Consider the following 25,962-nt stretch of genomic DNA (forward strand, 5'->3'; position numbering starts at 1 on the left):
CTCTGTGGACACTGCTGTGCAGCCGTACGACAGCAATCCCCTGTCGCCAGCCTCTCCCACCCTCTCCTCTACCTCCCCCAAAACACATGCCTCATTCTCCATGCCCTCATCCTTACCTCATAGGACCATACACACTGCACTCCCGCAAACCTTCGTACGCATCTCCCCACTTCCACGTCCTCGTGGGTGGTGTACATCTCTCGCAGACACTCGCCAATGTGGGGCACCATTCTCCGCAGGACTTCCCGGCTCATGATCACTCCTGGTCCTCCCATGCAGAAGTTCTCACCTGGTTCCAGCGCCAGCTTCCCCATCTCCTCCGTGGTGCCAAGGCCAGTCTGCCCAAGAAAGAGGGGCTCGCTGCTGTTCAAGCTCCTGAGGAAGTTCTCCAGTTTGTCCCCTTTGATGTAAACATCGTCATCAGCTCTCATAAACCATTCGTATTTGTCCAAGTAGTGGTCATGCATGTATTTGAGCATCATGAAAGATTTTTTCTGGGGTGGGTAAGAGTCATCAACACCTGGAAGCGCCACGATGGGGATGGGAATAGAGGTGTCCGAACCCTCGCTGGAGAAGAATTCAACCTTGCCAGGAATGGTTTTGGACCACGTTCTAAATTGAAAAAGACAATAAGGACTAATTAAGTATGTAAACCAAGGCAGGCAGAGTGTGCTACCAGAGACCACGCAAAGGAAATGCACCTCATCTGCTTTACAAATTTTCTTTTTACACACCTTGAAGGGTTATTTTTTTCCATGCAAACAAGGACATTCACATGGTACCCACAGCAACTGGTTAACACACAAGAAGTTCTGATATGACAAGCATCTGAATATCATTTTTGCATCTCCATCTGATCAAAAGGTAATTCAATAGAGTAGTTCACTAGTGGCAAGCAGGATTTCTTAAGCACACCCTGTAATGGTTTAATAGGTGTTGGTTACAAGACACAGAGCGAAGCCAAAAGGAGCCATAATGGGCAAACAATTCACATACAACTGGATTTAATGCCTCCAAAGCATCCCTGCAAGTTATTCAGCATCACATCCACCTTCCATTCCCTCCAAGTCCCCCAACAGCTCAAAGCGTTCTGAAGTTCTGACTCTAGAGAGTAAACAGAGGCAAATTTTGCACAAACTTGTGAGGAATCAATATCCTTAGGGAAACCAACCAAACAGCAACTTCTCCAGATGCTATGTGGAGAAGCATGCAGGGCTTTGACAGAAATAAAATGCTCCTGCCTGTTTGCAACAGCCAAAGAAGCACAGAGCATGATAGCAATGGTAACCTCAAATGGGTCTGCCTGCACCAGCAAAGGACTAGTGGGAAAGGAGCCCCATGCATGCAAATCATGTAATCCCAACAGATGACCTGGTGCTACCAACACCCACACCTCCAGCAGCTTTCTGCATGCTTCAGACCACATTTTAGTAGAAAGGAACATCACAAAAGAGGAGCCTTTTCTGTGCGAAGCAGCACAGCGACGACATCTGCTCCATACCTTCCGTGCTCCTCTCTGCCAAATCCAACCCATCTGCGTGGGCAAACTGGGTCACTTATACTGCAGGAAGAGATGTAGGATGATTCCTCAAGGCAGACTACAGAACACTTAACCTCCTCCAGGGAGGATTTTCAATCATGTAACTGGTACAGCCTTGCCCTAAAAATCATAAGTTTTAAGCTTTCAGTATCATTTTCTCAGATTCTACCTGGGGAAAAGCAGAGCTCACATATGCTTCACAGGAGCTCACAGAAAACTACTTCCATTGGTAAACCAACAGGTTTTGCCCCTGTTTGTATAGGGGGAGAATATGTTCTAGTTATGTTTGGCGACTATGCTCAGAATATAACCTACACTCAAAGCTCAATGTAAAAAAACTCTCAAAGTAAAGGACACAGTATTCCCTCAATCCATCACTGCCACTTTTACCAGATACCTCTCAACACAGGTTTCTTGCCAAAAGCAGAGCAGATTTTGGGCAGTACAGACCATCTGAAATTTGCAATCTCCAGATGTAGCTACCATACAAAGTCTGAAATGTAAAAATATTTCAGAAGATTATTCCTTAAGTTCCACCAGGAAATGCAAATGCATTTAATTAGTACTAATTAAACATCAACTTCAACACCTTAACAGCTACACACTAATTCAGCTTTGTTTAATGAATGTTGCCCAATTACTTTAAGAGCTTTGTCTTCTGGATTTCCTACTGCCATGGGTAGTGTTTCATAGGAAAAGTTTAGATCCCAGCTTCCCCGAAGAGGACAGTAAAGCTAATGGAAACATTCCTGTTGATTTCACAACAGAGTTGATGAAGCCTTTAATCATCAGTGATGCAAATAATGCACGGTACTACTGATTATATAGTCACATCCTGTTAAAGCACTGAAAACTGCCCGTTTTAAAATGAGACACGCTCATACTTTGAGCTTTCACTAACCATTAAGGAAGTCCTGCTGTTTATTTTCTGACACCCACACTCCAGATACAAATCATCTGGTCTCGAACAAAAGGACTACATGGTAAATTGCTCTTCCCATATCAACTCCCAATCTAAGTTTAAAAGGCTTCTCCATTGAAGTGCTTGAGGCATTCAAATTTTAATCTCATAGATAAGGCAGAAGAAGCTACGGAGAAATGCCATCTCACCTTATCCACTGTGACCAGTTCCCAGTGCAGCTGCAGGCGGACACAGGACACTTCCCAGACAATCACCAAATGAAGTTATAAGCTAAAGTCCTATGGAATTTTCTGCTTATTGGCTTTTTTGGTTCAAAAGCAAAAATGTATTTTCAGACTTGCTCTCAATATCTGGAAAGATCTGCCTTTGTAATGATTACAATCTATGGACAATGCAGGATGTCTTCCATTACTCCAAGCTTTAGCTCCTTTCTGGACCCTTGAGGAGCAGTCTTCAACACTTTATTTTTTTTAAACCACCCCCCTTCTGTTGATTTCTAGCTTAAATTTACTCCCTGCACTCCAACCAGGTACCTAAACCTCAGGAACCCCCTAAGTATTGTCAAGAGAAGACTTCCCATTCAATGGAGAAGGAACAAAATGCACATACAACCGTAAACTCTGGCAAACTTGATTCCCAGTCTTCCCATTACACTAAACCCCTCACTTCAAAGCCAGTTTGACCCCATCTTTTCCTGGAACAGGGCCATATTTAAGTTTTATATTCCCCATATATTCGTGCGTATGTGGGGAGCACAACGCACACAGAAAGACCATACCCTAACAATAACCACACCCCAAGGATCAGCACGCGACTTGGGTTGGCACCACATTACTTCAGCCTTGGGATCTCATGTCAACCATGCCTCAGCACAGCTTGACTAAGCCTTTGTTCATTTCCTGCGACAACGCAATTTCTAGATGAGACAACTCGCCGTGTTATTTGTGACTGTAGCTTTGAGCATTTGTTCGAACTCAGACAGATGAAATATGCTCCCACATCGAAAAATTGCCTGTGTGCCTGTGTCAACGCAAGCGCTGTTCGGCAGCGACTGAAACAATGGGAGTCACCACGTGCTGCTCCTTATGCCTGAGCCACAGCCCGCTGCTGGATGTGGCCCTTTTTGGGGGAGAGAATACAGAAAGAACACTTAGCTCAGGAAACATGTTGCTGCACTCAGCCAAAGAAGCCAAACCACAAATTGTAAGATGAACTGTAAGGACATTTTTCTGACCCCAGCTATCAGCAGAACTAAGGACTGGTAAATGCAGAGATGAATTCTGATCAAAGCTACTATTAACTTTTTTATCCGACATTGTGAAGAATTGGACCTGGCTCAATCACAAGCTATTTTCCAGATTGTGTTTTAAGAGCTACATTTCTTGCCCGTCCTCCCACCTCCAGTTCAGTTTACCATGTCTGCTCTCAGGTTATGGGCAGCAACCTGACCCCGCCAGATCCTTAGGCAGAGCTCTTGTGTCAACACCTTCCTGCTTCTCTGGCCCCACCAGCTGACATTGCTTTCCTGGTCAAAACTTCCCCAATATAAGACTTGCAGATCGTATCTGCAAATGAATTGTATGCTTGTTAATTAATAATAAAAATATATATTTTTTTTAGCAAAACTTGATGCCCTCCTTCCGCCCACAAGGTCTCCCCATCACCCTCAGCTATTTAGAAATGCAGTCACAGGAGTCTGGTGGCAGAAATGTTGTATCTACATGTGCAAAGACCACCTCCGCTGCAGTGATCACTGGTGGCTTCAGGCAGCTTAAGGCCATCGTGACTCTGTCCAGAGAGAAATATCAGGTTCTGAGTACAACCGATACGTGTACTGAACTGGTCATTTAAAAACCCAGCAACTGAACTGCTCTGACAGATCCCAGCCTTATCTCCTCTGTGTAATCTGAATCTGCTCAGTTAAACAGGAGGATGCGCATGAATCAGGACAGCAAGGCTCTCTATTACTTTCCCCAGGAGCAGCGCTGAAAACATGCACGACGCTGTGCGACCTGGTTTCTCTCAGCACACAGGGCACATAACTCCAACAAACCAGAAGCTAGTGTTGACAAGGGAATCAAAGAGCAATTTAAACAAACACAAACATAGAAAAATTCAGTAACGCTTCCTTGGAAGAAACCTCATAGCAGAGGACATTAGTCCAAGTAATGTTCCAGTATTGGTGGCTACCAACTCGATTTTACCATCTCTTAACTGGTTTTGCACACTGGATATCCTATGAGTACCCTAATCTGAGCAAGTCACAGGGAAACTAGGTGCAAAGATTTTGTCACAGCTGGTACAGGTATTCATGCAATGCAGAAAAATGTGTGCACAAACAGAATGCTAAAAAACCCCAGTATTTTCTAAAAAGTGACCACTACTATAGTCACCAAATGTTGTCACAAATCATTTCTTTATTTAAAAAGAACTTTCAAAAGCATAGCCTGGAGCAGGAGGAGCAGAGATCTGGAATATTTTACCTTCAGTTCCCAGTGTTTATTATTTATTTGTATTACCTTGCTTTGTTATAAGCTCTGCAGACTCAGCAGAAGCATAGTCAATGGTCTTATGCAGACAGTGCTCCCTTTGTAGAGACCCAAACTGGAGACGATTACAAAAAAATCTATTTGTTTTTTGTCTGCAACTTGGGAACCTCACTTTGAGAGGATCAGAGAAACCATTTAAAGTTTTGAGAAATAGTCATCTTGTATAATTATGCTGAATAAAATCATAATTTGTGAAGAACTCAGTGAGTTAACGAACAAAAAAAGACTGATTTCTTGAATACATGGTTCAGCTAAATTTCATGTTGAATTATGTCTAGTTTTATATAACTGTTCCTCAAGGTCCCATCTTTCCAGCAATGCTTGCTACAGGGGAAGCAATGAACCACAGCTTAGCCAGGACTGAGCATGGAAACCACACACTGCTAGTGCACATGGTACTGCAGATGACTGTTACAAAAGGTGAGAAAAACAAGCTGTTTCTTAAAACTTACAAATAGGTCTAAAAGGGCTTGTCAGTTAAGATCTGCATTACAGAACTCAGATTTTGAGGGAGAGTTCCTTTCTATTTTTTACAGGACAGCTTGGTATCTAGCTTTAACAGCAAACCCAAGCAGCTTCCACAGCTCTTTAGAGTCATAGAATGTCAAGTTGGAAGGGATCCACGAAGATCATTGAGTCCAACCCTTTGAATCAAACTCCTGCAATTTAAAAGGATGGCAGTTTTCTGTCCACATATCCATCCACCTTCCTTGTGGAAACAGGGACAGAAACCAATCCATCATCTGTAGGCACACCAATACTCAGTGGGTCAGACTAAGACCAAAGCCCAAGTGTCCCAGAGCTTTGAGCCACATGGTTATTTTGGGGTATGTAGGCAACTTTGTTTCCCCTTATCCCCCATGCATCCACGCTGGTTGCTCTCACTGTATTTGTTTCCTCCTGTTCCTTAAACATTCTTGCAAATTTTAGGTAAACGCTTCCCGCTTGGAAAGCCCAGGTATGTCATAGCTCTGCTAGAGGATACAAGAGCAGGACACATTGAGTTCTCACTATTTCAATACTGCAGTACAATTGATACATTAAGCAAAACATGTATTGTGCTGTCACGATGTTCAAACTCACCTTACATGACCTTGTCCTGCCATCATCTTACCTCACTAGCAACCAGAAAGGCCCAAAACCACCTAACACCCAACAGCTTTGACCCAGGCTCTGAATTTAAAATAAGCAGAAAAATATGTTTTGTATTACACTTCTGCAGCAGCCTGTGCAGGCTTAGACAGATAATACAAACTCCTTTAAACCCCAAATCCTACTGGCTGCCTTTCACTTAAGCTTTTCCAAGCACTCAGGTGTTTAGATTCCAGTGCAGTCTGTTCCCTCTGAGCCACCGCAAACCGTGTGGCAGCATGTTTGAAATGCAGCCTCCCAAAGGGTATCCTTCTGCTGCAAGAATGGGACAGCTTAGCACAAGCCCCAGCATCGTTTGATGTCCTCGTGCGTGTGGCCTCATGGCACTTCAAGGTGCCGTGGAGACTGTCCCAAACTGAGAAGTGCTGCGGCTGTGTGCCTGCAGAGATACTGCCAAAGGCCAACCTCTGACATCTTGCCATTAGCTGCATTCACACTAGTCTCCTGCCATGTTTCCCAGGAAATCTAGTTGCTATGCAAAAAAAAAAAAAAAAAAAAAAAAAAAAAAAAAGGTTAACTGCCTGATATTTCTGTTCCTGAGACAGCAGACTTAAATCTTCTGGGAGACTGCTTTTTCCCATCCTCTCCTTCCTGCAGCTCTTCTAGGACAACTCCCCTCAACTGCAAAACCATTAGCACATGCTGTTGCACTTTCCCTGAACCCCAGCCATACCTTAACTCCTTCCTGAACGGCTCTTTTCCTGACTGTTTCTTGTCCTTTGATGTGACACCGCAGTTTCTGCTGCTGCACTTCACTGGCCTCCTGGAAGGGAAGCTCTGCTAACCTGGCTGTCAGATGCAATAACTGCTGAACCTACAAATCTGCCCTGCGAAAACTAGTAGATCTAAAGCTTATTCTCTGCCTCCCAGACTACAAAAGCACAACTGTTTCAAAGAGCCGGCATCTCCTGAAAATCCAGCAGGCCTGTTTTGCCTTGCAGTGGTCATTTTGCTCATGATTGATGTTCAGGAAGTGGATTGCTTCCCCTCTTGTTAGACCCTATCTAGATTCACAGCAGCAAGGATCAGCAAATGCTTTCCGCTCCGGTCCCTTTTGGCTGTGTCTGTAAATGGCCTTTGAGCCACAGCAATTTGGAGGTATTCAGCCTCTGAATCCCTAATTCCTTTCAGTGCTCTGGCTAGCGTGGTATCAAGGCTCTGCACACGCTGCCACCCCGGGAATGCCTTGCTAGCAGCTTCCCATTTCACTCGCTGTGCCAGCGATTCAGCTCACCAGGATGCTTTGTCAATGTAGTAATCCCAGCAATTGTCTGCCTGAGTACTTCGTGGCAATCAAAAGCCCTTTAAGATTTCAGGTTTGTCTTCCTCTTCCCTCCTCCCCACCTTCCCTCACATCACCAGGACATTAGGCTCATTTCATTTACCAAAGGAGATGAGAAAAATGCATTTAGCCCTACCACAACGTTAAGAGGTCTCTTTATATTTGTCCCTTACGAGAGCAGGCATCATCTCCAGAGGTTAAACCAAAACAGCAGTGCAGTAAAAAGCCATACTCGGATCTCCTTCTGAGGACTGAAGGAGCCCAATTCCATTAGCTGGATTTGTTAAGTTGCATCTTTAGCTGGTTTTTTGTGCGAGTAGATGTCACAGATCTGGTTCTGTAAAGCCAGCTCTCCCACAGCACAGGACCATTCAGCAAGCACGGGCAAAGCCAAGGACAAGAATCCTTCAGCCACATCAGCAAAGTGAAATGCTTCACAACTAACACCCATTCTGGACAGTACTGTGATAAATTTCCCTTTCTTGAATTCCTGACGCAAAATCTGACGGATGCTAGACAAACTACTCTGCACAAAACCTGTTACGTGATGTCCCAACGCGACTCCAGCCTTTCTGTATGTAAATGTAAATTACATGGCTCATGAGATTTGCAATCCAAAATGCTCCATCCCACATAGTGAAAAATACATAACCCTGAAGAAACACATTCTTTCACCCATTTCAAAGCATCAATCATGCACTCTCTGTAACTTAATTACAAGTCTACTGCTGAAAGAAGGCATTATGTTTCTATTAAAACCATCGCTGGTGGATAACATGCTTCAGATTGCCCAAATTAAGCAATTTTACTGCATTTGATGCCGATATAAAGAGAGCTACCCTTTCCCCAAACCACAGCTGGCCGGGGGAGGAGGAAGGGGGAGATGGTCCATCATACACGGGTCTTGCCATCCTGTTCTTACTGGGCAATAGGGCCAAGTGCTTTTCAACCTGGGCCAGCAGGAGGCAGAGAAGGGTTTGTTCTAGCACAAGACTAAAAGCGATGTTTTACTAGAACAAAATCTGCCCCAGAGCGCTCCTGGCTACTCCTCTGATGGCAGTGCTCAATCCTAGTCGGGGTATATACCCAAGCTGACATTTTAGCTCTGAACTCTTTCAGATTTCCCAAGCAGGCTTCCTGCACAGCCTCCCAGCACGGCCTGGCAGTGCAAACACCAAAGCAATAAGCACATTTCAGCAGCGCAGAGTTTCACCAAAGCCAGAGACACATCTCTCACAGAAGATATGATTATTCCGATGCTGCCGAGGCTTTGGACAGGACTCCCGTTAGCACACAGCACTCATGGCCATACCCAGCTACAGCTGGAGAGCACGCCACGGGCGACGGCAGGCGGTGCAAAGCACAACCATCATCCCCGCTCCAAAACCAGGCGCACTCAGGTAATGAACACATGGCTCCGAGACTCCGGTTCCTGCGCTAGCTTCACTCGCCGAAGCCGCCAGCGTTTCACCCAGGCTGACTTTCCCCATTCGAGCAGTTTAGCTACCTGCTCCAGCCTCAGCGGCAGCTGCGGCAAACAGAGATGGATTTTACTCTTTGTTCCCAGATGTGTTTTCTGAGTCTCGTTCCTAAGCACACCCTCTCGGCTTGGCGCAGTGGTCTTTTCTGACCCTATCCATGGGGTGACAGTGGTCTCCAAAGTTTATGGTTATTGTTATGCTCAGGCCGCCGGCTTCTCCCTCCTGAAGCGGCAGCTGAGGGCTGCACCGGCGTGACACAGCCGTGCCCAGGGCACAGGCAGTGAGGGAAGCGCTTTGGCGACCACGTCTCCCCCGTGATGGGCAGTAGGTGCCCCCTCACTACGGCGGGGCTGCCAGGACCGCTGGCTCCTCTGCCAGCCCCCGGCTGAGCCAGGCCCCGCACGCCGCCCCTGACCCGCCCCGGCGGCAGTGAGAGCGGGGGCACCTGCCTCCCTCACCCCACAGCCCGGCCCGGCCGCCCGGTGAGTGCCCGGGCTGAGGCGAGGGGAGCCGGGCCTGAGCGCGCCCGCAGGGACCCCTCCGGCTCGCTCGCACCTGCCCCGGGAAGGGCAGCGGCCCCCGGGCCGGCGGGGGGACCCCGGCCCTGAGGGCCCGGCCGCAGGAGACCCCCGCCCGGCGGCTCTTCCCTCAGGCGCTCCTCAGGGCCGGCCCGCCCCGCGCTCGCCCGCCCCCAGCCCGGCAGCCCCAGGCAGCCGAGCGGAGCCGCCCCCCCCGCGCCCGCTCACCGGTGGGCAGCCACGGCGCGGCTCCGCAGGTACTTCTGCGCCGTCATGACCCCCACGAAGAGAAAGCTCTGGGCCGGCGGGCCGGGGCGGCGCGGCGGGGCGGCGGCGGGCGGCGGGCGGCAGCCCTGCGGGCGGGCTCGGTGGGGCCGCGCCGCCGCCGCCAGCTCGGAGGCGCGGGGCAGGACGAGGCGCGATGCGAGCACGAAGCCCAGCACCAGCCCCAGCAGGACGCTGAGCCAGGCGCGGCGGCCGCGGCCCGCCATGCCCGCCCGGCGCCGCGCCGCGCAGGCCCCGCGCGGCTCCTCACAGCGCCGCCGCCCCGCGCTGCGCCGCCGCCGCCAGCCGCGCCGAGTCGCCCAGCGCCGCCATGGGGGAAGGGGCAGGGACGGGAAGCGGAGGGGAGGGAGGGGAAGGGGCCGCCCGCCTCCCCGGCCCTGCCCCTCGGCACAGGCGCCGTGTGCGGCCCGTGGCCCCGCCCGGCCGTGGCGGTGGGGCCGCGGCGGAGGAGACCCCGCGGCGGGAAAGGCCGGGACCGCCCCCGGCCCGCACCGGGACAGGGGGCCTGGGGCGGGGAGGGGGACCGAGACCCCCGGGGCAGGGACCGGCCCCGGGAGCAGCAGGGGACGGGGACCCTGGGATAGCACCCCACCCGGGGACCCCAGAACCACGGCCCTGCTGCCCAGACCGAGAGGCTGGGACAGGAGCCCGGGCGAGCGTGGGTGCTCCTGGCACAGGGACTGAGACCCTGGGTGTCATCTCAGGGCAGGGACCCCAGCCCAGCGCCCTGCACCAAGACCCCAGGACAGAACCCTGGCACAGGGACCAGCACTGGGACTCCAGTTAGACCCTTCGGACCGGGATGGGGAGGCACTGGGAGACCAGTTCCCCGACACAGGCCGGGCACCAGCTACCAGTGCCCAGCAGCAGAGGTCCATCACCCATCCCCGCAGAGACCCAGCACAGCTCATGCCGAGTCTCTGCAGGCAGGGACGCAGCTCCCCAGCCCTGCACTGCCGGACCCTACAGCCCAGGCCTTGGACCATCCCGCTGCAGCCCATGGTGCGTGCAGGGCCGGAGGGTCACAGGGGTCAGGAGTGGGCCCCCAGTCCTGGTTTCACCTGGCGCTGGTGCGTTCATGCAGCGTGTACGCTGGTGCCAAGGGGAGCGAAAGCACAGGCAGCTTTTTCCCCATCTTGCTAATTAAACCGACCAGAAATAGGTCAGTCTATTTCCATCCAGAGGCTATGATGACTGCTCAAAGGAGTGAATAAGTTGTTAGCTGTAGCAGGTGAAGATTGCTTTTTTCTTTGTCTGCACTAACTCTCCAGCACGTTTCATCTACAGAGTGCTTCAGCTTCAAACACTGCAGCCCCAAAACCCCTGACATCTTGGAGGAAAAAAAGCCTCCAGTCTTTACAGAAGAAACATATCTAGTGCAACCTGCTGACCTCCTGCTTATCGTGGCGCTTTCTTGCTTTTCCTATGCACTTTGGCATCTCCAACTGCCAGTCTTTCCCATTTTAAAATTTATTTATATTGTGGTGTCATCCACGACAAACTGAGAAGAAGAAAGCCTCAGCATAACAGCAGCCTGCTCTTGAGCAAAAACCGTTGCAAAAGAGTACCAAATCAAAACTGTACCAAATCAATGGTGTATATTAATAAGCCAAAAAGAGGCATACGTGAGAGATTTTTACATCCTTGTACCATAATTAACTGTCACGCCTCTGGGCACTAGCAGGTAATACCAGGATCTGCTTATCTGATGAACTCTGTGATATGTCTTGAAAACAATGCTTTTGTGGGGGTTGTATTGCTCTTGTGATGGTGCAATCCTCATACAGAGGTCAGCACCAATGAACTCTCATGATATCAGGAGCAACAAATAACAGGGGAAACGCCAACACAATTTCTGGTATTAAACAAAAATAAGATTAAATATAAATAGAAACTAGAGAAGAAATACAAGTAATTAACAGGAAAGAAAAGCGGGAGTTCTGCTTTCAGTTGCCCACAGGCAGAACACAGGAGCAGTGAGATGTATATTTGCAGGAAGGGGAATGTAAGAACTAAATGGTGAAAGACAGGAAAAGGAAGAAAAAGTCCAAGATGGAACAGATGGAAGGCAGGTAACGCCAGGGAAGTACAGGAGCACCATCCATCACTCCGCAGAAGCCAGCTGGAAGGCAAGAAGAGTTTCTGAGGCTGAGGCCGCATGCCTTTGAGAGCTGCAAAACACCAGGGAAGGGCTACAAACACAGCACTAGCTTGGGTTTAATCAATGTTAACAGCTTCCCAACAGCTTCACGTGTGCTACCAGGCGGAGAAGAGGTTGATGAACCCAAAGGGCTCCTCAAAGGCTGCCAATGCACAAGGCGTGGAGGTGTTCCCCCCGAGACACGCACCGGGCAGACCCAGGGCTGTGCCCCTTGCGTTTCTGGGACCTTCCTCCAGGGAACAGGGAATGGGATGCAAGATTCACCTCAGTTCTTTCCTACTAAAATAACCCCAAACCCCTATTTATACCAAGAAAACCTTTTCTCCTATCTGTCCTTTCCATCCCTTCCATATGGGGAAATCCTCCCTTCTCCACACACCCCCACCCCCACCCCCCACCCCATAATTCCTTTCTGCTTCCCAGGATTTACAATTCTTCGCTATTATTTCTAACTACTGGTGCCCTGATCCCTTTCTGCAAAGCCTGGGGTTATCCTCAGCCTGTGCCGCTCTGCACATGTGGATCATTTACCCCACTTTCAAAAGCCTCTTCAAAAGGAACCTCATCAAACACTGCTTCTTCCCCTCCTTCCCCACAAGCCTGATCATCAGGTCCTGAAATACAGGATTCAAGCTAAAATAAAAAGTATGGCCACTCCTTTCCAAGAGAGGCAGATGTGGCAGGTCCACGAACAGGAATGGGATTACTCTCGGTGTGCTCCAAATCAGCAGTAAAAAACCTCCTGATTCAAGGGAAAGCCACTGTGGCCTATGAATTACAGGAAAAGGCAGAGCTAGCGTGGTTAAAAGGCAATAAAAAAGAGAAGGGTTGGGGCTGAGGAGCTGTCACTTGGCTTCTTCCCATGAACAAAAGTAGTTAGTCATCAGAATTGAAAACTTCGTGCAACTTCAGCACACATGGAAACGATGAAGCAGAGCAGTACAGTCCCGTGTTAGATCTCCTCTGCCCCAAGTTCTCTTTTGGCACGTTCCCACCTCCCCCAGCCTCCAGAGAAATTACAGTCCTGGACCTCGCCACATGCAGGGGGTGAGCAGAGGGCACTTGGGGAAGGGGCAGGAGAAGGAAGGGGTGCTTTCTTGGTGCCAAGATTAAACCCAGAGAGGAGGCACACTTGGAGTTCACACTGCTGCTGTGTGAGATCACACCACCGGCTGTGGTCCACCACCAACATCCAGCTGTAAAGAGGGGGTAGCACCTGGGAATGCTGTGATGCTCACACATCCTCCCTGAGCACATCAAAATGCCTCGCTTTATTTCATTTATTGCACCAAACTCACGTTCAAAAATGTTAGGTGGGCAAATGCCACTTTTACTGCTTCTGCCCCCTCCCCTGTTCTTGCATAGAGCAGCCGCTGTTTCCACTATAGGAAAAAAAGGAGAGAAAAAAAAAAGGAAGATCAAGGGAAAACTTGAAGAGCATAGCTTAGTTCTTCCAGCTGAATTATAACCCTGCCATTACCTGCCTAGAGTATGTTTTTAATCTGGTTGGCAGAGAAAGGTCGCACTGCATAATCACATTTAAGTGCCTTCCCCTATTAATACAGCTCTTAGTCTCAATACATAGTTGACACTATATATTACAGCTACTATGCATGAAAAGGCACGGTGTTTTTCTCATATAACACTGCACACAAGCATAAACACATTTTTATGCAGCATGTTTTCTATTCTGTGTGGGAATGCATGAGGAAATGTTCTGAGGGCTCTCCAAAATCAGAAGAGGATGCACGTCATGTGTGCTCCGTCTCCGTGCTCCCATCCCACTCACTCCAGTGAGATTAGCACCCAGACCAGCCGGCAAGAGCCCACTTGACAGGCCCACACAGTTTAGGTTCGTAATCAGATTAACAAAACGGTAATCCTATTTTTAAAAGATGAAAAAGCCAAGTCCTTGAAGTGGCGAGCTGTTTTTGTGCATACAGAATAGATGTCATCCTTTTGGAATAAAGAAGCTTAATACTAAAAGAAAAAAAGTTTCTTCCACGTAGGAGATGAGACTTTATAGAAGAAAGAGGGACCATCTCACAATATAACCACTACTTTTTCCTATCTGTTTTGACCTCCAATTTTTCCACATTGATGAGCCCACTCTAATACAGGATGCATCTTCTACAATATATATTCTTTACCATATTTTAAAATAATAGTTAAAGAAGTGAACTACTTCCCAAGTGCTCCGGAAACTTTAATTATGAATGTTCCAGTACTTAAACTGATACTTTAAAAACTACCCAGGCACTGGAAAATGAGCATACTTCATGTACTCAAGGTAACAGACTCACGGTGGAAAAAATCTAGCTGGGCAACCAGCAGCATTTGTGTCTGTCACAGTATTTCCAGCGCCGTTGCATTTTCCCAAATGATGCAGAAACTCCTTCCGCAGCTCCAGCACCCACTGGGGTTTTTTTGTTTATTTTTTTCTTCCCCCCCCCTCCCCATCCTCTTCTGGTCCTGCCACGGACCAGTCACAACCTTTCCTCTCAGCTGAATCACTCAGCAGATGCCCGTTCAAGGGACAAACCCGAAATGTCACCGGTCGCTCCTGGCCCGAAAGCCGGGCCAACATTGCCATCGCACGGCGCGGCCCCGCAGTGCAGCGGGCTGCCCGGCTCGCCTCTGTCCCCAGCCAGTCCCGTCCTGCTGCGGGTCGGGCTGGGGGAGGCGGGGGGCACCCCCTGCCCCCCCCCCCCCCCCCCCCCCCACACACACACACACTCCCCAGCTGCCTGCCCAAGCCCCCCCCGCGTCCCCACCGGCCGGCTGGCGGCAGCCGCCGCAGCAAGGCGTTTCAGCTTTGCATCGCGGAGGGGAAGGCGATGTGTTTTTAAGACATCACCGCCAAACCCGAGTCAACAAACCACTGAAAAAGTCTAGACCGTGTGTTTTAAAAGCAAGTCTTGGGTATGCTGATACTGATACCTAAGCAGCAGGACAGCTAACGGAGTGGCAAGTACAGCGTGTAAGCAGCAAGTCAAATTTACAGGGAACATCACCCCTTCAGCATATGATAAAGTAACAACGCTTTGGGACCCAGCTCTGGGTCCGGTTTTTTTTGGAAAGCGCCTCTTGCAGGCCAGCCTAACAGTAACTCCCCATTTGGGGGCACACAACAGAGCACTAGAACTAGATTGAAAGGCCAGGTATTTCAGTACATCCATTTTCCCTCCACTCTCTTTAAAAAGAATTTTCCAAGTTCTTTTCCTTGCCCTCCCCACATTAATGTTACCCACAGTACCAGCTCTGAAGCTGATCTCGGTAAGTGGCGCACAGAAAGAATCTTGATTAGTAAACTATGGCGACACAGAGGAAGGAATGAAATTATTATTTTATCAGTGGAGATCTTGCTCCATGCTGAAAGTGCTTTTTAGCAGGTATGCATTTCAAAATACAAATGATCACAGAAAAAAAAAAAAAAGAAAAAAAACGTACATCACAGCAGTGGCTGCACACCTGCCAGCCCCTTACCAACAGAAATCTGCAACGAACATTTGTATATTCACAACCGAAACTGAGCTGAGGAGACCTATTCCTTTGCGGCCATTGGTTGCTTCATAAAAACTGATGGAAGTTTTGAAGTCACTGGCTCTGGAGCTAGGAATATGGGCAGGGTGTGTGTCAGCCCTGGAACAGCTGGCTTGGAAGCTCACACAAATCAGCTACAACTGTGCAATCGGGCCAGGACACCACCCAGCCAGCAGCCGTATGCTTTTCCTTTGTGGCTGTAGAGCTGTTCCAAAGCTAAGCTTTCATTCCAAAAAAAAAAATAAAGGGGGGGGGGGGGGCGGGAAGAATATAAATCCCAAGTCTTCAGCCCATCCAAGTCTGGACCAACTTTTTCTATACTTGGAAATTAAATAGTTTCTGTGTTCACAATAGTGTGGACAGAAACATGCTGTGCCCCACTCTTGGCTAACCTGATCCCTGAAAAGGTGTCACTTTTTAGTCTATACAAGGGCAAAAATCATCCAAAGGGTGGATCTGATCTGATGCAGAGATGTGTGCTGATGTGCAGCCAGGCTTGAAAAAACACAACCACCGGAGATGGGAACTGCCTCGTTGAGCGCAGGAGGCATAAAGGACAGCATTAAATGGTTTAAATGCAGCCATGAACTATACTGCTGCTGGTAACATGTACAGGACGCTGCCATGCTAGATGCCATCCTCATTCAGAGAGCTCTCTGAATGCTAATGCTCCCTTTAGTCATCTTCCTAGGGAGGGGAAAAAGAAAACTCAGGAAAAACTTCCCAGTCGAAACACCTGAGCTGAGTATCAGCACAGTCAGAAGGAAACCAGACTGGGCACAGAGCAACTGCAGAACGGCCTAATTCCTCAAGTAAAAATAGTGTAGAACCATACAAAACACAGATTAAATTTTTTAGTACTAACAGTTCACACCTGCATTCGGTGTCTGCTAGGAAAGTAGGTCCTTGCAGACGTGGGTGCAATTATAATTTTCATTCATAGTGATCTTTGATTAACACACAGGTAATTCTGGAACACCCAAGAACAGCTCTACTGATAGATTCTCTGCTTGTCCTCACTCTCCCAAGTCCATCTTCTGGTCTTTGTTATTAAGTTTCCAGTATAAGAAACATATTAAAAAAAAAAAATACATATGCGATATCACTCTTAAAAGCTTTCCTTCATTGCAGTGTTTTTGAAAGGCATAAATAAAACCAAATATATTTTATAGGTGATAACATGTTTTTCTGTTCAGTTTTAACGCCAGTCCAATTTAAAGAAAACAAAAAACTTTGTTCCTCCAGCATATACTCATCCAAAAGACAATGAAAAATACTTAGCTGCATTTCTTTAGCAACTAACATTTTCAGGATTTTTTTGTGCCTCTGAACACTTCCTTAACTTCAGATTTTTCAATATCCAAAATATTTTACTTTTCAGTGGTTAAGTAATATTATATAGCAGATTAACAGCACTGCATTAACTCTAAGTTTGTTAGCGAGTCTCTTCCAGATAAAGATATTTCCAGAACATCTGCATCAGTAAGAGGCTTCTTGCGTAACTGCTCTAAATGTGTGTGTGGTGGTGGTGGGGGAATATCTCCTGAAGGCTTTTTATATGATCTTTCATAATTCAAGTTCTTGGGAATTCATACCAAAGTACAAACAATGGTTTCATTACATAGTTCACTTTTACCTAATGCCTTCTGTATGCTTCACTTTTAAGCTATAAAGCAACAAGCAACCACCTTTCCATACCTGTTTGTGGTCAAGGCAGAGCTTTCTATTTGAAGTCAGAGGAAAAACCCTTCCATCTGCTTGTGCAGGTTGTGAGCCAAAAGAGCAGTTTTACAAAGTGAGGTTCTTCCTCCCACCTTGTTCAACAGCTTAGAAGTATCTGATCAAGAAAATCCTAAGAACTTGAGGATTAAAATAAAAAAAAAAAACTAACGAAGAAAGAAGCCTGAAGTTTCCAGAAACATGTAAAAGATTCTTACTGGATAAGTCTTAATAAATCTTAGAATTGGGCAAAAGTCCACATCCCCAGTCCCAGCCAGAAGCAAGTCTTGAGACACAGAGAAAAATTAGCATATGTTCAGTTCAGACCTGCTTATTTATTTCTTAAAATGTTTTTACTGAATTAAATCAACCCATCCTTACCATTTTATCAACACAAAGAATTCTGCTTCTTGAAGACAACCACCTCCCCCAGCTGTTTTTCTGAAGACAACACCTCAGTCTGTTGCTTGTTTCCCCAACACAAGGGGAAAATGTTCCCCAGAGGCATGAGTAAGATAACAGCTTAGTTCTCTTTACTGATGAAGAACCTTCAGATCTTGAAAATATCCTTCCCCACTTCTATTTTAGTTTTTTTCCTTGTTAAAGAATAAAACCTGAAGTTACATACACTGGTCTATGTTACAACAATGGAAATATAAGTTTACATACCAAACCACACAGAAGCCAGGAAATGACAACTAGTTTCCATAGGAACATTAATAGCCTTCTCACTTCATCTCCTACAAACACTTGAACGCACACTTCAAAAGGTTCTTCACCTTTCTATTAGCTGGCAACTTTAAAACTCACTAGTAACACAGTCCTGTTACTTTTATAGTCAAGAAAAAAATCACAGATCACCTGACATGTAGAGCAGGAGATATATATATATGTATACAATATATTCAAAGTTGGCACTCATACGTACTGACAAACACAAATATTCCAAGCTTAAGTATTTAGAAACAAGTGTTCAAGCAGCTCTAAGCTATGCGAATGAAACACTGATACATACTTTAACGCCTATATACAAGCTCAGTAACAGTAATCAGACACAGGAACAACTTGTAAAGCTGACAGCAACTATTTCACTCTTTATCAGGTAGCCTGGATTTTACTTGTCTGTTGCATTTTGTGCTAGAAAGTCTACCAAGGGGATGGGATGTTTGGAAAGCTTAATTACGATGACCAGCTTTAACTTTATTTTCTACCCACAGTGCTAGTTACACCAGAAAGCCGAAGACAATACATGCTTCAAGTACTTACTCCTTACAGTCCCTCACTTGCAGGTTTGACATGTTTCTAGCCAGAGGCCCTTTTCAGCACGAACCACCCTTACCTTTTGTGCTGCACAAGCTGGCAGCAGGGTAAGAACTCACCTCAGCATCTAGCTGGGCTATTCAGGGCAGCCCAGCTCTCAGTTCCCACCCTGAGACACATTCAGAACAGAAGGTAGTACAAAGTGAGTTCTTAATGTCCCCAGGGTGTAACCCTGATACTGCACTGCTAAAGCCATACACAGCCCTGCTGCCCACAACAGGCAGATCTCAGCAGAGTTTGGGCTTTTTCCCCTTTGAGTACCCTGCAGTGTTTAAGTTGACCATGCCCACAAATGCCCTCCTCCTCAAGCCCTACTGGTCGACAGTTATTTGTAAAGAAACCCACTCTGCTCTATTAGAGCATGCTTTGTTACATGTTTTCTTGATTTAGATTCAAGTACAGCTGGAGAGCTTAACAACCAGTAATGCAGTCTATCCAATTTCAGAACCACACTTACAGGGGGTGTGTAAGAGAACAGGGAGTTTCACTTTTTAAACCTGGGAAAACTTGACTTGGTCTTAACTCGGAAGTCATTCTTGTAAAAGCATGGTTTGGAACATAGAACACCCAAATAAAACAAAACTGTTAAAAGCCAAAAAGAACAGCTGAAGAAACTCTTTTGTTTATGGTGGCAGTCAAATGAAACTAATTTCATTTGATCTCTCATCTTGCTTTATACACATTTATTGCACTAGAATATATGCCTTCTATATAAAAAGATGCTGTAGAAAACCACAAGACTAAATACTAGATACATTATTTGTTTGCAATTATATTTAATATTAATCGTATTTTGTTTTTACAAAGCAGGTGAAATTAAAAAAAAAAAGAATAGCAAGAAACCCCCCATCTGCTGTCTAGCATCAGTAATCCTCACTGGTTTGTTTACCATTTATAAGGAAAACATCATTCAAGGTAGCTTGTCACAGAGACTCTCCTGCAATAACTGGCCTTCAGTGCAAATCCATGGTGTTTGGCAGTTCATCTGTTTTTTTTCTGAAAGTCCCTCTGCCTAAAATTCAAGGTATCTGCCAATGATAATACTCTTTCCCTCTAAAGTACCTTCCAGCAAAACACAATAGATCTGGTAACACATGTCTAAGGATGGTAAATATCCTCATTTTACAGAGGTAAACTGAGCATAGATAATTAAATTTGCCTGAGGCCAGATTTTTGAATAGCCAGCCACAGAACCCCAATCTCACAATCCCAGGTGATTCACCTTGGCTGGAGACTATGGTTCCTCTCTACAGAAGAGTGAAAATTAACTGATTACACTGAAATTATTTCTTTCTTCAGCCCCTCTATGAGGATTTTTCTTGTGTAGTATTAGCTTTTGCATTACTATTTGGAAATAGTGTAAATTTGTTTTGAAGGTAACACCTGCACTAAACCCAATCCCAAAGGAGTCACTGTGACATGCAAACTGTAGGCAGTTAGACAGTGGGTAAGATCAAGCCTGCTAGTGACATGAGACACTAGGGAAGTTAGCCTCATCCACCTGCTGACGGGCCTCTCCGGCCTGGTCTCCAGGAACAAGTTCCACCTCCTTCTCCAGACAGGGGGTTATAGCCTAGAAGTACAGAGGAGAAACCCATCATATTAATATTCATCTGCAACAGGCCTTCACCAATATACAAGGAACACCAAAAATAAGTCTCACAGTTATTTCCACCTTGTTTATGCTTACTACATAGGCAACATTTTAAGGAAAACGAAAGCAGAGAAAATATCCAGACTTAAGATAATTTCTTTTTGTAGTTCTAATAGTAAAAGCCATTGCAAAACACTAATAGTAAAAGCATTACAAAATTAAAACACCTGTGTTTTAATTTGATCAATGTGGATTAATTAACATTTAATTTCTCTTAAATCTGCACTAAAGCTTTAATGCTGCTCTGCAGAATAAACAGAGCAGCAACAGTAACTCTTACAGTAAACTCTTTAAAAGTGTATCTTATCTGTTCCACAAGTGCCCTAATAGTTAAAAGGGACTTAAAATAATCTTTTATTCCAGTCCTGCAAGGAAGACTCTGAAGGTCAAAAGGTAAATCCACTCACTACTGTAAGACACTTTTTAAAGAATTCGAAAAGGCCACTGTATGCAGTAAGGCAACAGATACTTTAGTTGAACATCCCAATGCTGTAACTACAGCCAACTTCAAGTACATACGCAGAAGGATAAAACTTGGCAAACATCCCCAATTTGTTTTGTACAAGGCAAAGAAAAAGACAACTGAAAACCTAGTAGCGTTGCTAACCAAGCAGGTTTCAAAGAAACCTGTTCCATTGAAACTTCAAGCATCACTGAAGTTTGTTTTTCTCATACTAGCCAAGTTCTGCTTCCTAGCTTAATTCAGCAGCAGAATAGGGCAGATGGTTCTTTCCCTTCATGCTGATCTACCTCATAAGACAACCTCTAATTCTATAATCAATTACTTAAGGAAAGGTTTTGCTTAGGATGAAACTATGACATGTAGCAGCTGGAAGGGTGCTTCAACCTAGCTGCCCTGATCTTGGTTCTTAGCACAGCTATTACCCATGCATTTCTCATCCCCCATAGCACTAAATATCCTCCACAAGAGCTATAAAAGATATTTGACAGGATCAGACATTAGACTGCACTCATATTAGGTAACATAAGACAAATCATTTGGTCACTTCCTTCAGATGTTATCAGTAAAAATATTCAAAGCAGACATTTCAGCACTGCACTGTTATTGCGGTTTAATATGTTTAATCAAGAATCTTTAGGCTTCATATATTTAACCAAGTGACTTACTCGGCGCTGCACCCTAAGTGGCTTTCCCTTTTAGCCTGATATGATTAAGGCTGTCTAGATGATTCCCTTCCACTATGGAAAATTGTAATTAAAATACTGTACCCAAATTAGCACTTGCAGGTATGGCACAGGCTGTCTGGTCAAGAGGAGAGAAAGGGGACCAGCTGCATGGCCGGTAATGGCAGTGATCCTAACGTGGGCTATGTAGGGCCATAGAAAGCAGTTCATCCATCAAGATGATTTCAGCAATTGACAGTGAGTGCAATGATAAAGAGTCTCTGGTGGTTTGTGAGAGTTAGTAAGAGTTTATACAACTGCAGGATCTATATATTCAATAGGTCATTATTGTGATATCTGATAAATAAGGCCACATTTTGCATAATGAAGTCTTTCATCTTCAACGTAATACAAAGTAAAACATCCTCTTCCTCTATTTAGATCATACTACAGGTGGCTGAAAGACAGACTAGCTAACAAATTATTGAGCTTTTACAATAATGTGGGAGGAATGCCAGGAATATGGTAAGAATCAATAACTTTGAGTGACAAAAATCTCAGTAAATTATGGCAAAAGCATTTACAAGAAAACTGAAACACTGTTTTCCTGGGGAAAAGCACCATAGAAACTTCCTGCTAATTTTTGCACAAATTGCAAAGCAGACCACACTAATTAAAGATAAAGAACTCATTTGTAAGGCACATTTTGTTTCCTCCTTGAAGGAGGGGGAAAAAAAATGTACAATGACTATGTGTGTAGCTGGATAAATGCTCTGTTTCAACTCAGAGTATCTTAAGGATTCCATACTTACCACCTCCTCGCAAGGGCTTTTTGTTTGGTTTAGATTTTGGGACTGCTGATGAGGCGGAGGCACCAGATTCTACTTCTTGCTGTTCACAAAAGCAAAAAGTTACTCAGAATGTAATCAACATGAATTTAATCTAATCACATAAACATAATTGTAACCTGATTAACACAGTTGTTACCTGATTCAGTTTCAGGTTTCCTTTATAGCTTTTTCCTTCTTGCATACTTTCCCACATTGCTATCTTCTGCCTTCGCTTCTCTTCTTCAAGCTACAGAACAAATTCAAGATATGCAAGACTAAGATTTCAGAACTGATAGAATTGCCAGTGGTACAGAAACAGCTACAACAGACTCATCAAAAATCAAGGCATCTATCATTATCTGATGCAGTTATCTCCAAGCTTATGGAAACATTTACTTTTTTAAACATCCACATCTTCCTAAGCATAGAACAACCACCCCTCCTCAATATATACGGACTGTGTCTGCAGCTTCTTTTGCCCACTTGATGATTAAAAACATTTTGAAAGTAAAACAGAACTAAGCAGCAAGCTTAAGTCCCGAGTTTACAAAAAGTACCAAGGAAAGAATATTGCGTATGATAGCAATTTAATACACAATGTAGGGTTCTGCAGAAAAAGAAGTTTTTCAAATGGACAAGACAGCCATCTACATATTTACATCCCAATATACATTATCAACAGTCCTCGCAGCTCTCTTCTAAAGCAATTTATCCACAAAACCAAATAAATTAGTAGTTAAGACAGACTGCCTTCTTCTCAACAAACAGAAAGGAAACGAGGTAGCTACTCCATCCAGTCAAAGAAAGCAAAGCTCCCCAATTCCACACACACTAGACCTAGATTTTCTACACAGTGGCTATTTCCTTCCACAATATGACTTTTCATTAGTTTTTAACTACTAACATTTCTTGAAGCATCAGCTATAAACAGAGGGCTGAACGTATCTGACTGCAAAAGTAAAAACAGAAGAAGAGTTGGGATTAATGAGCAATATTATCGCCATGCTGATTCATATCTGCTTCTCTGTGCTACCCCATATAGCAATACACTATTCCTCATTATCTCAGGCTGAAGTTCAACCCATCGAATTACAGCAATGCTAAGCTACATTTCTAAGAACTTGTATTTGTCATTAAGAACAGAAAATACATGTATGCAGTAGTACAGTTAATCTAAACGCCAGTAAATCCCCTCCAGCCATTTATTGTTCATATCACTAAGTTTCTCTAAGTACAGATTTGCCTGAAAAAAGAAAAGAAAAAAAAAAAAAAAAGATCAGGCCCACAATGACCCCCACACATAATTACTTGCAGAGAAGCAAGTGCCACAGAGACCAGTTAGTTCAGGAAGCAGCAGAATACTATATGTATTAATCACCCTAATCAACAAAGAGCATCAAGGCATCAGGTCACTACAGCATATGTTTGTATTACTGGAGGTCCAGCGTGATACCTACTACCCGTTACTGCTCTGTGGATCAAACCCTATCAAAAGTGGTCCAGGTAAACGAGGGTGGGAAAAACCCACCACTGACATTCCAGCACAGAGCGAGTCTCCTATTCTTCTGGTATCTAGCATGGAATAAACCTTTCTATAACAGCAGCAAAGTACTTGATTACAAATTTATGAGTTAAAGAAAGAAATGCTCTCTGGTTACCTGTCTGTGTTTTTCTTTGTATCTTTCTGCTTGTGCATTCAACTCCTCTTGCATCCTGAGGCGAGCTGCTGCCAAAGCTTCCTGCCTTCTAACCACCACATCCGGTTCTAGGAAATTGGAAAAAGTTTGCAAAGCTTTTCAAAATAAATTGTAGATGTTATCCTCAAGGAATTGCAATAAGAAAAGGCTCACATCTCTCCCTACAGCTGTTTTGCAGAAAATCACAGCTCAAGTTCAGTTTCCAGATAATCTTTTACAGTAATTTATACGCCGATTTAGATTTCATAACACTAATATTTATGAGCAATTACTTTAATGGGATTATAATGAATAAGGACACAGATGTAACAAATCCATGAAAAATTAGAAGTCACACTTCTAGCATACCTCCTTCTATTTCAGAAGGATTTATTTGATACAAATAAATTCAGAAATATTACCCATGCTTTGCAGGGATTCCATTTTTACCCAGAGAACTTCTTTTACGCAGAAGCATGAGGCAACCAGCCCACATTCACTCCTACTCCTTCTGGCAATTGGCCCTGCTTTGTTTCACTATGGCAGCAAATCACTGGCAGATTTAATGTGCTCCATCAGCAGAGAAATTACTTAAAAATATCACACATATCTCAAGAGAAAACTGGCAGTCTCAGAAAACCTACATTGAACCACCACTTCTCTTCATGACTGGCCTTTAGAAGAAGTCAAAAGAAAAATTATACCCAAAGAAAAGCAAATATTGCCATCTTTTTTTCCAGTAGCTGAAGTGTCTACACATTTGTTTGTCTCCTTGTACGTTTGCTACTATCCAGGGATTAATATGTAAAAGAAATTTCAGTACTTTCAGTGATTTCATTTTATAGGCAGTTTCGGCTATTAGATCAAGATTTAATTAGCATTAAAAAAAGAACACCAGTAGGATAAGGGCATCTAAGTAATATTTTCTGGGGCCCCATGTACTGCCATGCCAACATGGCAAAGGAATTGGTGATTCCATGACACCAACAATTCCATGTTGGCGTGGCCAAGCCCTTATTGTTTTGACAGATCTGTAAGCACAGCCTGTGCTTCACGGCAGCCAGTCTCCAAATGAGGCAGGATCACAACCCTGCAGGAAACAACCTATGCCCCACTTGAGAAGGTAACACAGGCAAGAGGCAGTTACACCCCAAAGGTACACAATCCTGCCAGAGAAACAACTGTGAAGGAATAACTGAAAGGAGAGATAGATTATGAGTATTATTAAAAAAAAAAAATCAAAATATTTCACACACACACACACACAGTATTTCGGCGTGGATGTTTTGGGTTTGTTTGACAAAGGTAAAAGTTACTTGATAACTGCCACAACTACTTTTAACCGCCATTCCCTCAGCTCCTGCCGCCAGGGCCCAGCTGTCCCCTCGTCCCGCCAGGCCCCGCTCCTTCACTCCCCGCCGCGCTGCTCTGGGACGCGGCCCTCCAGGGGCACTTCCCTGGGCCCAGCCTGTCCCCAGGGACGCTGTGACACGACGGCTGCCGGTTACAGCCCCTCAGAACCGAATCCCTTTGCCGTCGTTATGAAATAAAGCCCCTGAGGGCGCCGGGGCCCCCCCGCCCCGCTCCAGCTTGCCTTTACTCACCCACCGCTGCGTCAGCCGCTGCCGCCAGGCTGCCGGGCCTGCCCGCCAGGCCCTGGGAGATCTTCTGGACGAGGAAATAGATGGCGACGGCGGCCAGGAGGATGTACCAGCCATAGCTGGCCAGCAGGGAGCCCACTGGGACGGGGACAAGCCGGAGGTGAGCGCAGGCAGCGCGGCAGGGAGCCCACCCAGCCGGGAGGAGCGGGACGCGGCTCCTCTCCTCAGCGGGCGGGCAGCTCCGCTGGGCCGCCCTCAGCCCGCCCGCCCTCACCTCCCCTCAGCCCGGGACACCCTCCCGGCCCCGGCAGCCCCTCACCCGTGTGCTGCAGGAACTCGAGGCCCCCCCGCCCCAGCGCCGCCGGGCCGGGGCCCGCCGCGGGCCCACCGCCCCCCAGCTCCATCGCCCGCCACCGCCTCACGGCCGGCAACCGCCCCACTCAGGCCGCGCCAATCACCGCCCTCTCGTCCTCCGTCACCTCACGGCCAGAGGACCAACCAGAAAGCGACGCTTCTTTCCCCGCCCCCCCCGCGGGCCAATGGGAACACGGCAGCAGGATGGGTGGTACCGCGGCCCTGCCAGCCAATGAGAGATGGGAAGGCG

General features: G+C 46.0%; 2 protein-coding genes across 2 annotated transcripts in view; both read right to left on the bottom strand.

Moving 5' to 3' along the window:
- CHSY1 (chondroitin sulfate synthase 1) overlaps positions 1-10,597 on the bottom strand; it is a 78,181-nt gene extending 67,584 nt beyond the window's left edge. Inside the window, exons 1-2 of the mRNA XM_080394978.1 lie at positions 9,673-10,597; positions 117-612 (exon numbers count right to left, since the gene is read on the bottom strand). Coding sequence (XP_080251104.1) covers positions 117-612; positions 9,673-9,935 — 759 coding nt within the window. The 5' untranslated portion in view covers positions 9,936-10,597. The remainder of the gene's footprint in view (positions 1-116; positions 613-9,672) is intronic.
- An 8,631-nt stretch (positions 10,598-19,228) lies between these two features.
- SELENOS (selenoprotein S) lies at positions 19,229-25,835 on the bottom strand. Its single transcript, XM_080394980.1, has 6 exons — positions 25,678-25,835; positions 25,362-25,496; positions 23,740-23,846; positions 22,239-22,328; positions 22,064-22,142; positions 19,229-20,045 (listed from the first exon to the last, which is right to left on the bottom strand). The coding sequence occupies exons 1-6, from the start codon at positions 25,760-25,762 to the stop codon at positions 19,966-19,968; spliced, it is 576 nt and encodes a 191-aa protein (XP_080251106.1). The 5' UTR covers positions 25,763-25,835; the 3' UTR covers positions 19,229-19,965.
- Positions 25,836-25,962: the final 127 nt, after the last annotated feature.

The sequence above is a fragment of the Falco punctatus genome (genome assembly GCF_963210335.1).
Source record: "Falco punctatus genome assembly, chromosome: 7".
Lineage (NCBI taxonomy): Eukaryota > Metazoa > Chordata > Aves > Falconiformes > Falconidae > Falco > Falco punctatus.